Source organism: Amphimedon queenslandica, unplaced genomic scaffold, assembly GCF_000090795.2.
Source record: "Amphimedon queenslandica unplaced genomic scaffold, v1.1 AMPQUscaffold_13375, whole genome shotgun sequence".
Taxonomy (NCBI): Eukaryota; Metazoa; Porifera; class Demospongiae; order Haplosclerida; family Niphatidae; genus Amphimedon; species Amphimedon queenslandica.
The window spans coordinates 180934-196245 of record NW_003546389.1 but is presented as its reverse complement, the minus strand read 5'-3'; the positions used below and the strand labels follow the sequence as shown (position 1 = coordinate 196245).

The window sequence follows — 15312 nt, the reverse complement described above, 5'->3', positions numbered from 1 at the left end:
TTCTTCTAGTTCATGTACATGTATTTACTTGTTGTACTGTATGGTTCTTTGATGTAGATAAGAGAGAAAATGGATCTCATTGATCTTGAAGATGACACCATTGATGCTGAAGTGATGGACTCACTAGCAGTCACTATGGAGGACTTTAGGGTATGTCACATGATAATCACATGATCTTTATTAGCCACACCCACTAGTACGCCATGAGCAAGAGTAACCCCAGTGCGCTGCGTGAGACCGTGGTTGAGGTACCGACGGTCACTTGGAATGACGTTGGTGGACTGGACGAAGTGAAGAGAGAGTTACAAGAACTTGTTCAGGTATGGTACATGTACATGTACACATACATTTATAGTGAATGTAGATTTACATAATAACCCTTTCATCATTCGTAATAATTTACTATTTCCCTTGTTATTGTGGTTTTTGTGATCTCATTCTGTATGTCATCATAGCTTTGATGAACTGTTTCCTGTACTTACCCTCTCCTGTACCTTTACTTTCTCTTTCCCCTTCTTCCTCCCTCTCCCCCCCCCCCTCTCTCTCTCTCTCCCTCTTTACCCCTCCTCTCTCTCTCTCTCAGTACCCTGTAGAACATCCAGAGAAGTTCCTCCAGTTTGGCATGACCCCCAGTAAAGGTGTTCTCTTCTATGGTCCCCCTGGGTGTGGTAAGACTTTACTAGCTAAAGCCATTGCCAATGAATGCCAAGCAAACTTCATATCAATAAAGGTACAGTGTAAAGGAGGGAAGATAGGGGAATACATGTACATGTACATGTAACTTTGATACCGTATAGCAAAAAATTGTTGTGGCCCAAAAATTTTGCAGATCCGTTCAAAAATCAATTTTGTGGTTTTAATTTTTGTGGTTTTCTACTTTTGGCCATCTTGAACCATATTGAATCAATTTTTGTGGATCTTATTTTCGTGAATTTTTTGAAAAAAAACGCAAAATCTTCCGCTATACGGTACTTTTTAAGTTAATGGAGTGGTAAAATATTTGAATTATTACAAATTGATTGTTTACCTGTGCAGCTGTTCAGTCTGCTTTCTCAGCTTGTTTTTGTATTCCAGCTGTAATTTATTAATAATTGGGTCATTACCGCAATACTCACTACCGCATACTGCAACATATTTTTGAATGAAAGCTACCAAATTGCTACTCTAAAAAGCATTTCTGAGATTTTTGTTTATGTAGTGTGCACGTAAATACATGTACATGTACATGTTATAGTACAAAAGTTAGCTTTCAGTCATCATACTTTCCCCCCTTCATAGGGTCCTGAATTATTGACTATGTGGTTTGGAGAGTCGGAGGCTAATGTTAGAGATGTTTTTGATAAAGCTCGTCAAGCTGCCCCCTGTGTTCTATTCTTTGATGAATTAGACTCAATTGCTAAGTCTCGTGGTGGAAATGTTGGAGATGGAGGTAGAAAGACAAAATGGGAGGACATAAACCCTGTTTACACTACAAACCGGTTGTGGTTCAGAAACCAGCTTAATTGTAGTTGAATAATACAGTTGTATACATAATACAGCTGCCCTAGTACTTAAACCGGTTTGATTCTCAAACCACCTACTGAGGTGGTTTATGTAATGTTTATGTGATGTAATGTTTATGTTTATGTTTAGATACATGTACATGTACATGTAAGTCGGTTCAAACCGCTTTGAAATTGTCCACATGTACAACTGGTTTATTTCTAAACCGGTTTCAAACTGCTTTGAAGGCATAGTGTAAAGGAGCTATAGATATACACAATCTACACATGTCAAAGAACACATGTATACACATGTTGTTGTTGTTGTTGTTGTTGTTGTTGTTGCTGAGTAGTCATGTACATCCTTTTATTGACAAACAGGGAATCTACTCTGCATGTACATGAAGTAATAGCTTACTCTTGGTAATAGAGAGAGAGAGGGAGAGAGAAATTTTGAGATAGAAGGACAAAGAGAAGGAGGGAGAGTGATAGAGGGAGACAAAGGGAGAAATTTGAGAATACACAATGTATACATACATGAATAGAGTAGGAGTCAGCTGTTCTTGTTACATTGTTCATGTCCTTATTGATAGATGTCTTTCTCCTTTTGTGTGGCTGAATACCCTTTTTGTATTATGAATGATATACAGTTGTATATATATGGAAAGTACATGTACATCTATTATTATAATAATTATGTAGATCTATACTGTGCTACAAATACAATGTACTTTACTTATTAAGATGCTGTTTACATCTGTGTGTGACTGTGTGTGAAGCTGCCTGACAATTTGGTTTAATGGTTCAACTTTTATGGATTATGTATATTATTATTGAATACATATAAAGCACACTATGTCAGCTAAATTTAATTGGTTTATCTCCCTCTTCCTCCCTCTCCTTCCCCTGTAGGTGGAGCTGCTGATCGTGTTATTAATCAGGTACTAACAGAGATGGATGGTATGAACTCTAAGAAGAACGTCTTCATTATTGGAGCTACCAATCGTCCTGATATCATTGATCCTGCCATTCTCCGTCCAGGAAGACTTGACCAACTTATTTATATACCACTGCCTGACGAAAAAGTAATTAATAATATTATTATTAATTCATTATTATAATTATTAATTAATTTATTATTATTAATTATTGTTATTAATTTATAGTGGACCCCACCCATAAATTTATTTAATTTATAATTTTATTTTTATTATAGTCGAGGGTATCTATTCTAAAGGCCAATCTCCGCAAGTCTCCAATTGCTCAGGTAATCTCGTTAAATGGGTGTGGTTTGTTTTAACCCCACCCACTTCCACAGGACATTGATTTAGAATTTTTGGCAAAGAAGACTGAGGGTTTCAGTGGAGCCGATCTGACAGAAATATGCCAACGAGTAAATAAATAAAATAAAATTAATAATAATGCTACGTGTACATGTAGTTGAATAACAAGATAATAGGATTCATTCATTGTTTACTTGCGTACACATGCATTTTGTGAATGTCTTTGTTCCCATGAATATACTTATTGTGTGTATAGTCTTTTGTGCATTTATATATTTTTGTTTACAACTTGCTGGCATGTTTGCTAATTCAGCAATGCTTTAGTCCCTTCCTAGATACGGGTATACACATCCTAATTTGCTCAGTTGTGCATGTCTTCACCACCTTTTATAAGATGTTTGTGTCTTTGACACCTAATGACTAACTGACTACATGTATAGTGATTTTGACTTAATAAAGATACATGTATAAACACACTATTCTCTCTCCCCAGGCTTGTAAACTGGCTATACGTGAGAGTATTGAAGCTGAGATCAGGAGAGAGAGAGAAATGAGGGATAATCCTAGTCATGAAATTGTAAGCCACACCTTCTACTTACGTCTCTAAGCCACGCCTTCTCTTCTATAGGAAATGGAAGAAGATGCAGTTCCTGAGATTAGGAAAGATCATTTTGAAGAAGCAATGAAGTTTGCAAGACGCAGTGTCACTGATAATGATATTAGGAAGTATGAAGCTTTTGCTCAGAAGCTTCAGACTACACGTGGCTTCGGGCAATTCAGGTAACACAGCTGCTGTTTATCTTATGTTGCATTACATAAAACCTTGAGATCACTTGAGCTAGTTCAGCATTTCATCATCTGTGCCTAGTTGGCTGTTGCCCCTTGTTGTGAATCACATGAGATTTTGTAGTACATTAGTGCTTTGATTTGTAAATTTGTCAATCTGTCTGGGTTGTGTCTATACATTAGTCCACCCCCTTTCTACTACCTTATGTTTTCACCTAGGCCCACCTGACTAATAAGGTGTGCCTACTATATCTATAGTTTAATCTTATTTATCGTTGTAGTGGGTTTATCCCAGGTGTTCTCTTATTGGTCATTAACCATATTCATGAGATGAGTATCATAACTATTCTCATGGCCACCACCCATTGCTTTTAGAATGTAGAAACTTCATGAATATTACATGAAATTAACTATATTCATGAGATGTAGTAACATAACTATTTCTCATCCTGCTTTTAGAATGTAGAAACTTTATAAATATTGCATATAATACATAGTACATTTAAACTTGTATTCAGTCACTGGTTATTAAAATTTTATGATCATGAGCACTTGATCTTCTCTTGTTTTCCTTTTTTCATCTTGTTCCAGGTTCCCACAGAGCCAGCCTCAGTCCTCAGGAGGTGCTGGAGGAGGAGGAGGAGCTACTCCTCAACCTGGTGGCTTCCATGGAGCAGCCGGTAATGATGAGGATGACCTCTACAGTTAGAGACATTAGTTGAACATTAGCCAAGAGAGAGAGAGAGAGGGATTTAAATTTAAAACTCAGTTATTATTCCAATTATTACTGTTTGACTATTATTATTATTATTATTATTATTATTATTATTATTATTATTATTATTATTAGTATCTATTATTAAGGGTTTTATTATAATACTCTATAATGAGTACATTAGGATTGTGTTGTGTTTTCAATTGTAAGCAACTGTCACCAACATGTGTCCTCTCATTGCTGAAATGCTGTTTAGAACTTTAGTTTTATACATGTAGATTAGTAAAGATAAAAAGCAGCCTTTAATTTTGCGGTTGTACGCTAAATTTTCGAGAAGTTTTTCTCTACGAATGAAGGTGCTATATGGTTAGTTTATGAGTGCAAGTGGATTTTTGTGTGACAATGTAGCCCCAAGTACTTCTCTTAATTCGTCCTGAAGAGCACTGATACATGTATATCAAATAACTACCTTAAAAGGTGTGTTTAGTGATATGTGCCCTGATAGTGGCTAATTCATAGTAAAATAAACTTTACTCATATGACTCTATGTACATATATACAGTATATAAACTGTGTCACTATTACCTTATATGGCTAATTCATAGTAAAATAAACTTTACTCACGTGACTCTATGTACATGTATATAAACTGTGTCACTATTACGCGGTATTGCCTAATAAGGGATAATCCCTGTTGTCATTTTACTGAGTTGCTGAGTTAGCTGCAATGTGCATAGTATCATTAATGAATATGATCTCATTATCACAATGGCTGTGCTGATAAGGCTGTATAATATAACAGTATGCCTAACATGGTGCAATAGTTTGCAGTTCATTGTAACAATGACAGTGCAACTATAGCGCTGTACACAACGACAATGCAATACTATTTAACGAGGAGCTTTTGATATTGCATGTAGAGATGTAAATGTTTACACTGGTTCTTTTAGCTGAATTTCTGCCTTTATTATTTTCAAAAATCATGTGCTGAACTGAACTGTAGCCAGTTTAAACATTTTAAATTGCATTTATTAAAGGTATGCCTGTGTTTATGTCATTATAGTCTAATTTCTGTATAGTCCTAAATCTTAATGTCTGTATTATTGTTTGAAATAAGCGGAAACAAATCAAACAATGCTATGATAACAATAATATGTTTACTTGTGGAGTTGTGGCTCATAATTGCTGGCTCTGGAACTGCACTATGACTTACTAATTTTGATGTAACTAAAGCAGTGAAGCTGTAAAAAAGTTGCCTATTATATAGGCGGTAGCCTATATGTAGGATTGAGGTTGGTTTTTCAAGATGGCAGCCGTTTTTTAAATTTTCAAACACTTATAATTTTCCTTTATAGACAGTTTAAGGTTTTCATGAGTATTTTTTGAAGAAAAACTGTTTTGGATAAAAACTGTTTTGGATAAAGTGCATGGAGGTGGCATAGATGCTTGTGTGCGGTTGTTCACTGTTTACATAATGACAGTACAGAGTGGGGATTTCCCCGGGAATTTCCTAGGGAATGTTCGCGACATCACGAGACCTGACCCGTGCTGCAAGCCCATTGGCTGTCTGACGATGCCAAATTGCCAAGCTGACTACTGAGCGTCATTGTTATTCATCGTCTTTGTCATCATAATTGCACTGCAGCATCAGCACTGGGCTCAACTATCAGTGGGCTGAGTGTGAGTATAAAAGAAGCTTTGTTCCAGCTGTCGTAGTCCTTTCCTCCTTATTCCTTAATATTGGAGGAATATAGACCGAGATCTATATATAGGCTGAAAAAAAGAAATGGCTACTACATGCATAAAAATAAAGGCAAACCACTTGGCGGAGAACAACAAGGAACAATTAGAAAAATATGAGTGCCCCAAATGCGAACACATACTAACAGACGCAGTACAAACTAGCTGTGGGCACTGGTTGTGTCATGATTGTGCCGTTGAAATTTTTAAGAAAATGTAAGACGATGATTTTGATTATTTACGTAGATTTATCTTTATTATTATTTTAATTATTTTTAGGGAAGGAATGCCTTATTGTCCTAGAACGGATTGTGGAGAAGAACTTACAGCAGAAGAAGGAAAACCAGTATGTCTTACTAATAAAGTGGCTACTGAAACTTATTGTTCTCTTTATCTCAGTTTTTTCCTGATAGATTTGTTAGGAAGGAGATTGGTCGTTTTGTAGTCTCATGTATCAATCGCAAGTTTGGTTGCAGCTGGGAAGGCAAGCTGGGTGAACTTGGTAACCATCTTGGGAACTGTGAGCATAACAAGACTGAATGCAAGCATTGTAATCAAGCATTCTCTCCATTGGAAGTGAGTTGATCATGTTCAGGGTTTAAATATAGCGGTTACAGCCTGAGCCTACGTCTACGCTTATGGGCTACATCCTGTAGTAGTTCAAAAATAACTAAGTATTGCCATACATAGAAATTGCTATTTTTAGACTATTTAGCCATGCATTGCTGGCTTCTTATTTCCTTATTTGGAATAACTATTATTCATAACAATAATCAATGAAGCATAACATTAATCAATGAATTCACTTTCCTTTTAGTACCAATCACATGTTAATCAATGTCCTAAGATGACTGTCGCTTGCCCTCTTAAGGACCATGGGTGCAAGGAGACAGAGGAGATGTCAAGAGAAGAATGTATTGAGCATGTTTCATCAAAAGCAGGAATCTATTCTCACATGTTGATGATTGCTGACATCTTGTCTTCAATAGTACCAACAAGTTCTAATGATACTCAGGAGGGAGAAAGGAGAAATTGTGTTGAGAGTGATGGAGGTTATGAGTCCATATCTAAAGTTCGTTCTGCTTCACCAACAGTAGCAAGGAGAAACGTCAGCACTGATGGACCAGATCCTAGAGGAAATGAGTTTGGATTCTTGGAAGACAGTTTACATGTAGCTGGAGCAGTAGGAGGAGGAGGATATGGAGAGATTGGAGGAGGAAGAGTTGATGATAAACTGATGAGTTTAGCAATGACAAAGATAACAGGAATGCAAGCAGAATTAACAAAGAAGGACAGCCAAATACACACTCTACAGGATAAGGTAGCCCAACTGGAGACAACACTCTCTACCAAGATGTCTGAGAATGAAGATAGAGATTTCCGACTTTCCCTGATGGAAAACAGTAATTTTGATGGTTCTATGGTCTGGAAGATACCTCAGTTCTCTCAGCGTATGGATGATGCTAGAACAGGAAAATACACTTCAATCTTTTCTCTTCCGTTCTATTCCAGTCGCTATGGTTACAAGATGTGTCTTCGCCTCTACATCCTGGGGGATGGTATTGGAAAGGGCACTCATATGTCTTTGTTCTTTGTTGTCATGAAAGGAGAGTTTGATAACATACTCCAGTGGCCATTTACACACAAGGTGACCTTCAAGCTAATCAACCAGTGCGGTGCTCGTGACATCATGGACATATTCCAACCTGATCCACTCAGCTCTTCATTCCAGAAGCCAAAATCAGACATGAATGTTGCCAGTGGATGTCCTCGTTTTGTGTCCATGAATGAACTAATGCAAGGTGGATTCATTGTTGATGATACAATATTCATAAAGGTCAAAGTAGATACTGCTACCATGCGTCATCCATGACGGCATTAGGAAAGAAGAACAGGTGCTTGATTGCTTCAAACTACATAATCACTCCAACTATACTACTAGCAAATTTACTGTTATAATCACTTAATAATCATTTATCACTCTGCATGTTGTATTATAATGAAATGAAGCCAATCTACAGTGGATTAATAAGTCATTTTGGTGCATCAGTTACATACAGTACTGTGCATTGTGATGATGCACATAGTTGCACTATTGGACCTATTGTAGACTTCATTGGCTTTGTTTCATTATAGTACAACATGCAGAATTATGAGTGACGATTTTGTTATCATAATAGTGAACTTGCTATTATTATATTGTAGTGATGTCTACTATCTGCACCTGCTTCGCTCTCTCCTCTGAATTTAAATATAATTTTTCATATTTGCTATTTTCTTAGAATTATATTTTCTATGATCGTATTATACTTGTATAATGTCTAGTCTATTTTTGCTTTAGTTTTTTGAATAACAATTTATTGAGGCCACTTAATACACATTACACATGTACACCTTTCATTATTTTTAATTGTAGCAATGGGTGCTCTACCTCTCATTAAAATTCATTTTTTATACAGTTTTTTATTCATAGTTATTATAATTATTTTTTAGTTATTTAAAAATTTTTTTAGTTATTTAAATTTTTCATTGAAATAGAACAATTAATCATATGATACAAAATGTCACTTATATTATTTTTATAATTATGATGATTTTTATACAAATCAAATTCTTAACATTCCAAGTCACACTGAAGTGAAGAAGTATGTAACAGCAAATTTGGTGTCATTGACTGATAAATTCTCGGCATTCTTGAAAAATTCAATTTATTTTCTTTAGTCATTTGTGACCTCAGAATATACTTCACTCTCCATGGCTTCATAGTAGGACACTTCTCAAGAAGAAGAGCAACAGCTCCAGTAACATGAGGGGCAGCCATTGAAGAACCTTGTCTAGTCGAGCGGCAGTTCTTGCAATTAGTCGAGGCACTGAGTATTTCTGCTCCAGGAGCATAAAGATCAACACAAGTACCAGCATTAGAGTACATGAGGGGCTCATCACTTTTAGTGCTGGCAGAAGCAGTGATGATACCTTGTATTGAGCCTGGACCAACCTTGCAGGAGTTTTTAGGTTTCGTTTTACTATTCCCAGCAATACCAATGACTGTTATCCCTTTTCTCATTAGGGTATCTAGTGCTCTCTTCACTAGGAGGTTCTTGTCTCCATATATCGATAGATTAACTATTGAAGGACGTTTTCTTCTTTCGACTGATTTTACGACACACTCTGCCCCCAGTACTAGACTATTAGCCGATCCTGAGTTCTGAGTATCAAGGACTCTCACACTAAACAGATTCACTCCAGGTGCTACTCCAAATTTCTTCCCTCCGACAGTTCCAGCAACGTGAGTCCCATGTCCGGTGAAATCGGCTCCATTCTTGCTAGTGTTGAATATTTGGTCAATGGGGTCACATCCCGGGCTTGAAGCACGTCCCTGGAACTCCTTATGTTCGTAAAATATACCTGAGTCAAGTACGTATACATCTACACCCTTTCCAGTCAAACCACACGGGGTAGTATAGTGGTGATCATATCTGATGCTATCTTGATCCAATCGATCTAGACCCCACGTTGTGACGATTCGAGTGAAAGGAGTTGATGAATTAGCAGCTGCTGATGTGGTTACGTTTGTTGCTTCTTCTCCTGGAGAAGGCAGAGCGCTCCCACCTTTCATGATATGATCTTCAAAGATGGACTCAACTTTATCATTCTTTGTTATCTATAATTAAAAAATACAGAACAATGATAAAGTATTTTCAAAATCTACATGCAGCAACAAGGTATTCTCGCAGGCCAGACCATTCCCCAGCCTTCAGTCATTGGGGTGGACTTCAATGACTGTAGGCTGGGGAATGGTCTGGCTAGTGAGACTAGCAACAAGGAATTCACATTGGACTTGGAGTTTTCCCACAGAATTTTGGCATAGTGCTCATGCAGCTTTTTGTCAGTGAAATCAAAAATTGGGCCAAAAATAATAGTATTGGCCCTATTGGGTATTTTGACAAAAATCACAAGACAGTTAGTTGCGGAAACAGTTTTACCTATTATTATTATCATTCTTATAATTATTCACATCGCAACAACACTGCATCATAGTCTCGTGACCTTTTACACGTTGCAATTAGCAGCTGGTAATAAGTACCGGAATGCACCTAATGTACTTATCAACTCTCAAAGGACATTGCTACATGGCAGTGGTTTCCTTATCTGCAGTTTGTGTTCAAATACATTACACCTTCTCTCATACTTGTTGTTCAGTCGTTTGAACAAAAACAACCTGGAGGCATTCGGAACACGACATTGCATCACTCACAGCGTCACAATGTTGTAGTCCAGCTGGCAACGGTGTTAAAGAATTTTTCGTGGTACAGTGAGTAAAATTTTTGGCTGCCAAGTCTTGTTCTACAAGCATAGCATGGAGTACATGCATGTTGCTCATTAGCAGTTATTTATTAGCAATGGGATGCTTTAATTATTAATCGTGCAAGCAGAAACCTCTACAAATACTAGTATGCTAATGATTATAGAGAAATGGGAGTGGTATACTGCACTGTTAAGTTCATTATGTAAGACTTATTGGCTCATCATGAGATTGAACTGTTTTTGTAATTGATAGGCTGCAAACAAACAAGCTCTCGCCCTTATTTCTTAATGTCATAATACCCAGTGACTCATCATGTGTAAAATCATTGGATATCAATATGAATGCAGTAATTATTAATTATTATGTATATTGGAAGCTACAAATTACTTTATCAGTATACACTTCTTGTTCCTGTTTGGGTCACAAGCTTTAAGCACATTACTATCATTATTGACTGCTAAGCATGTGCATCATTAATTCTTCAAAGGGAGTTTTAACTACTCACAACTGCCACCTGGCATGCAAGAGTAGCATGTTCAAATAGCCAGCTTTTCTATCTACTTGCCTGACTAGAGCTGTGTTCTTTGAACTCTGCACTTGTGCTAGCATTCTTGCATATATTTAGCACCTACCACGCCAAGTACAGTGAGCCATTGTTGCATATTGAAAAGGTGAGAGCTGCTTCAAACTGAATGAAAGCCCAATCAACAACACTGGCAAGAGAGGGACTGTCTCTTTATACTTGTATGCATTCACTCATTGACATACACATGTCTATTTTTAGCTATTATTGCATTAATAGTAAAACTAATTTTGGTAGTGCATTCCAGTGAGAGCATCAAACAATGTTGTCAACAATAGAGCAACAAGCCAGCAACATGCAAAGCTTTATTCTTAGCAGCAAAATGAATATTAAAGTTACTGCACTAAAACAATGCATAATCCAGTGCTGAAAAGCATATATTCTTTGGTGTATATACTGGTAGTAATATTTAGTACATGTATGATTGCAGTGACTCACTTCATTTAATGCAACTTCGGAGAATCTTGCAAAGAAACCATGAGCAACTTCACTTGCATTTCCATGGATCTCCATTTTGAATCCAGGGGGGAAGGATCCATTCCTTTCCTTGTCAGTGAGTTCTTTTATGACACTGCTAATATCTTCACTCTCGACTACAGAGACAAAGTAAAACCCTTTTAAGACCACATTTCTTTTAGCTCGAATTATTTTGCTGCTTCTTTGAGCTGCAACTCCTTCAAGGCAGAGAGAAAGGAGGAAAATGGAGGTAATCAGGAGGGCTTGCTTAGCAGACATTATTTGGGAGAGAAAGAGATACTTCAAGCTGCTTGATAGCTGTCTTTTGAGAGGCTGAGAGAGGAAGAAAAAGTGCAAGGTATAATGATTTATTATCCTTGACTCTTGTGCTGTTTTTATAGCAAAGTGTGACATCACAACATACCTTTTGTCTGTCTGTGGCTTCCGAAGGAATGTTCATCTCCTTTTGATATGTTTTGATGAGGGTGGAGGGAAAGGAAAAGAGAATAATGGAAGATGAAGTGGAAGAGTTTTAAGCATCGTTTTGTGCCATGGGTGGCTGCAAACTGGTCTACAAGGTAGCACAAATGAACTGCATTTTGCATCGCATTTTGATAGTCTATTAGTAGATCCTATATTAAATACAAGCCAATAAGGTTTTATGATATTAGTGATTGTAAATCTCTACCTCTTTCTCTCTCTCTTTATTTCTAAGGTTAGTGCGTTCAGTTGATTCACATTCTCTCATCGAAAAACAATTTGAAGCCTTATCCCAATTAAAGCCTCAACTGGAAACCCTCTCGTTGATCTTAAAACCTCTCACTCCGCTAGCATTCAAATCAAATCTCTCCGACACAAATCAACTCAAATATCAAACATTATGCTCATCAGCTGTCAAGAGTCTATTCGATATTAATAATTTTACGCTACATGTGAGTCCGAGTCTTCAAGCTGAAGGTCTTGGGGTTTTTGTAAACCAAGGGAGAGTGAAGGAAAGTCAGCTGGTCGCCTTATACCCTGGTTAGCTTTAGTCATACTCTTATATTATAATCACCTCTATATTCTGTTTATATCAAGGTACTATTTACTTACCATTGCAACCAATATTACTTCAGTCGTTGCATAACTCATATATACTACGCTGTGTTGATGGAATACATATTGATGGGAGACACACCCACTTATCGAGATTGATATACAGGTATTCATATTATGTACTCTTGATATTATATATGTATGAATTGTGTTATGCTTTGGTATGTAATTATGTTGTACTTCAATTACTGGGAATGTGTATTGAGCAATCTTTTGTAATCTAAGTGTATGATTGTCATTTCTTTGATTTTATGTACGTACATGTACATGTGTTTTTGAGGACTAATTAAGGCGGGTAATTTAGCACCTGCTGCTGCCTGAGGGATGGAGAGTACAAACAGAAATGGTCTATCTTTAATTACTGGTAATAACTGTTGGATAAATACTTCAAACCCAGTTTGGCTGGAAGGTAAGGTCATGAATTAGACCGTTTCCATCTACAGTGAAACTAACAAGCTTCTTTACCTTTTACTCGCTTATAAAAGGAGCAATACATGTTCTGAATTACACTTGTTTTGTTATTCCAAATTTTTAATCTTATTTGGAGAAAAATTGTGTGTTTTATGTACCATATGCTGTGTATTTTAATCCCCCTTTAGATCCTGTGCTTTTAGAGATGTTAACTCAAGCTCCCAGTTAACCAGTGACCTCTCCTGGCTATCCCTTCAACCTCTTAATCCACTGTCAATCGGTCAACTGGTCAACAACCAATCAAGAGGTACGCGTACGTGTGCCTCCTACGAACAAGCAGTTATTGTACGAACAAAGGGAGAGAGAGGGGGAGGGCAGGAGAGAGAGGGGGAGAGGGAGAGGAGTGCAAATGTATTTTTAGTACATACACATATGTACATATTATATAAGTGTATGTATGTAATATACTGATTTTGCTATGTATTTAGTTGCATGTATACCAGTACACTTGTTATTGTTATTCCTGACAGTTTTGAATTAAATTGTATTCACTAATCATTCAACTAGAGCTGGCCCATTGTGTGATTCATATCCATTGTATGTTAATGTGATTCACGCTATCAATAAATATGATTAGTAGTACATAGGCAGTGAGTTGTAAACAAGGTTTGGGTGGTACAATTATAGTTCTAGTATTACCATGCACGTGCATGTACTAAAGAGGTATTATCATCATTATTATTAGTATTATTTCATGACCAGTACAATTACATGCTTAATTGGGGATAATATTGTTTTATCAGTTTATGGCAAATGAATTAGCAGTCATCCTTCTTTTATAAGCATTCCACACGAACCTTCATTCCTAATATTCACAAGATCACATCTCAGTATTGCCACCCACCACATCAGGCGTTATTATCATCATTATTATTATTATTATTTATTATTATTTATTTTATTTATATTCAATTGCTAGCCTTATGCATCAACCAGCCATTCATATGCACATCAAAGCTGCTAGTTTTACCTCCTCCCTAATAATCTAATAAGACAAATATCCCATTCCTATCTTTGATCTTTTCTTCAGAAATACAACCCAACGTTGAGTACATAGAGCTGGACGTACCAGGAAGCATGGTTGATGAGTATGGATACTTACTGCCTAACTGTTGTTATGGGCCACGCCTGGATGCCAAGGATGCTTCAAGGTGTAGTTCACATCTTTGTCTTATTGTGTACTAAAATTGTAATTTTCAACGTCACAACTTGCAACTTGTAGTAAGATATAATAATGTCACGAGGATATGTTCTTGTGTGTGTGTGTGTTGTATGGCATGAGGTTGTAGTATGTTAAAAGGAAGGAAGAAATTTGTAGGTGAGTTGTTGCGATTTAGTGCTTCGTTGTAAAGTTTAATTAGGTGCTAATTTTGGGCATAGTTTTGTTTTTATTCATATTTTATTGATATCGTTGAGTTGTTATTGTACTATTGTACGGAGAGAGGTATTTTGTGCCAAATTTAGTTGAGAGTGTGCGTGCGAGGGTGGTAGAGAGGAGCTAATGTTTGACATTTTTGTGTAATAGTTTCTGTGAGATGCTAATAGCAAGTACAAATGACACTGACGACACCAATCCCTCCTCTCTCTCTGTCTCTCACCGTCCCTCCCTCTCTCTCTGTCTCTCTCTCCTTCTTTCTTTCTCTCTCTTTCTTTCTTTCTTTCTCTCTCTTTCTCTCACCCTCCCTCTCTCTTTCTTTTTTTTTCTTTTTAGGAGAGTTGTTGCTTTAATGGCTACTAGAGATATTACTCAAGGAGAAGAGATATACTCATCTTACTTCACAATTGCAACCAAATGAGCTGTATAGCATTCATGACACATTGTATATATGCATATTGAATACATATTATTGAACTGTATTATATTCATGTGTAATGTCCACACATAATGTATGTATATATGGACATTATGTTTACACTATAATCTATGCCTTGAGCTATTAAGAGCTACAGCAAATGATAGTAAGAGAAGTTTATATAAAGAGAAGATTATAAAAGAGATGATGAGAGACATGAGTAGGAAAAGAAAGGTGGGAGAGATGAGAATGAACAGAGTACAGACTGTCTAAGCTATGATAGAAACAAGTACAGTACATTTAGGAGTAGGAATGTAGTAATGGTGACTCCTTGAGTGTGTGTGTGTGTGTGTGTGTGTGTGTGTGTGTGTGTGTGTGTGAGTGTGTGTGTGTGTGTACGTGTACACTTGTGACTGGTAGACTGGGTATAAGTTGATTACATATTCAACTGGTATTCGCTTGTTTTCTTATTATTTGTGGATGAAAGTTGTACCCTTGCAAAATATGGTACCATAATAAAACATTGTAGGCACAATATCTTAATTGAACAAAGAGTTTGAAACATGTGAGTATTTATTAGTGTGTATGTGTGTGTGTGTGTGT

The 15312-nt window shown here is 36.7% G+C and overlaps 4 protein-coding genes across 8 annotated transcripts in view; 3 read left to right on the top strand and 1 right to left on the bottom strand.

Annotated features, from left to right (window-relative positions):
- The window catches only part of LOC100637588 (transitional endoplasmic reticulum ATPase-like), a 15282-nt gene extending 10925 nt beyond the window's left edge, over positions 1-4357 (top strand). The window contains exons 1-10 of one of the 3 annotated variants that reach the window (XM_019997319.1): positions 45-150; positions 198-320; positions 584-730; positions 1279-1429; positions 2394-2566; positions 2698-2748; positions 2800-2874; positions 3258-3341; positions 3393-3544; positions 4142-4357. In XM_019997319.1, the coding sequence (XP_019852878.1) occupies positions 70-150; positions 198-320; positions 584-730; positions 1279-1429; positions 2394-2566; positions 2698-2748; positions 2800-2874; positions 3258-3341; positions 3393-3544; positions 4142-4259 (1155 nt within the window). In that variant the 5' untranslated portion in view covers positions 45-69 and the 3' untranslated portion in view covers positions 4260-4357. Of the gene's footprint in view, positions 1-44; positions 151-197; positions 321-583; positions 731-1278; positions 1430-2393; positions 2567-2697; positions 2749-2799; positions 2875-3257; positions 3342-3392; positions 3545-4141 lie in introns of those variants that run through there. The other 2 variants (XM_019997321.1, XM_019997320.1) reach the window with 2 other exon arrangements.
- A 1250-nt stretch (positions 4358-5607) lies between these two features.
- On the top strand, positions 5608-8379 carry LOC100637463 (TNF receptor-associated factor 3-like). The gene is made up of 4 exons (XM_003386987.2): positions 5608-6221; positions 6285-6351; positions 6405-6581; positions 6823-8379. Exons 1-4 carry the CDS (start codon positions 6052-6054, stop codon positions 7876-7878), a joined length of 1470 nt encoding a protein of 489 aa, XP_003387035.1. The 5' UTR covers positions 5608-6051; the 3' UTR covers positions 7879-8379.
- A 155-nt stretch (positions 8380-8534) lies between these two features.
- Positions 8535-11847, bottom strand: LOC100637337 (extracellular serine proteinase-like). Its single transcript, XM_003386986.2, has 3 exons — positions 11775-11847; positions 11333-11683; positions 8535-9666 (listed from the first exon to the last, which is right to left on the bottom strand). The coding sequence occupies exons 1-3, from the start codon at positions 11808-11810 to the stop codon at positions 8620-8622; spliced, it is 1434 nt and encodes a 477-aa protein (XP_003387034.2). The 5' UTR covers positions 11811-11847; the 3' UTR covers positions 8535-8619.
- Positions 11829-14900, top strand: LOC100635065 (SET domain-containing protein 9-like). 3 transcript variants are annotated; one of them, XR_002185158.1, is made up of 7 exons: positions 11829-11928; positions 12066-12370; positions 12428-12551; positions 13045-13163; positions 13947-14067; positions 14139-14234; positions 14628-14706. XR_002185158.1 is itself a non-coding variant. In XM_003386971.3 (6 exons), exons 1-6 carry the CDS (start codon positions 11867-11869, stop codon positions 14710-14712), a joined length of 816 nt encoding a protein of 271 aa, XP_003387019.1. In that variant the 5' UTR covers positions 11829-11866; the 3' UTR covers positions 14713-14900. The 3 variants fall into 3 exon arrangements, 2 of the variants coding, with proteins under 2 accessions (XP_003387019.1, XP_019852882.1); XM_003386971.3 differs by lacking the exon at positions 14139-14234 and having other exon boundaries at positions 14628-14900; XM_019997323.1 differs by lacking the exon at positions 14628-14706 and having other exon boundaries at positions 14139-14535.
- The last annotated feature ends 412 nt before the right edge of the window (positions 14901-15312 follow it).

Excerpts from the sequence above, each read along its gene's own strand:
- LOC100637463 (XM_003386987.2), top strand. The coding sequence starts at position 6,052 with ATGGCTACTACATGCATAAAAATAAAGGCAAACCACTTGGCGGAGAAC. Across the intron at positions 6,222-6,284 it reads GTTGAAATTTTTAAGAAAAT|GGAAGGAATGCCTTATTGTC; the intron begins GTAAGACGATGA and ends AATTATTTTTAG. Across the intron at positions 6,582-6,822 it reads AAGCATTCTCTCCATTGGAA|TACCAATCACATGTTAATCA; the intron begins GTGAGTTGATCA and ends CTTTCCTTTTAG.
- LOC100635065 (XM_003386971.3), top strand. The coding sequence starts at position 11,867 with ATGAAGTGGAAGAGTTTTAAGCATCGTTTTGTGCCATGGGTGGCTGCA. Across the intron at positions 12,371-12,427 it reads GCTGGTCGCCTTATACCCTG|GTACTATTTACTTACCATTG; the intron begins GTTAGCTTTAGT and ends GTTTATATCAAG. Across the intron at positions 14,068-14,627 it reads GATGCCAAGGATGCTTCAAG|GAGAGTTGTTGCTTTAATGG; the intron begins GTGTAGTTCACA and ends TTTTCTTTTTAG.
- LOC100637337 (XM_003386986.2), bottom strand. The coding sequence starts at position 11,810 with ATGAACATTCCTTCGGAAGCCACAGACAGACAAAAG. Across the intron at positions 11,684-11,774 it reads AAGCCACAGACAGACAAAAG|CCTCTCAAAAGACAGCTATC; the intron begins GTATGTTGTGAT and ends TTCCTCTCTCAG. Across the intron at positions 9,667-11,332 it reads CCGAAGTTGCATTAAATGAA|ATAACAAAGAATGATAAAGT; the intron begins GTGAGTCACTGC and ends TTTTAATTATAG.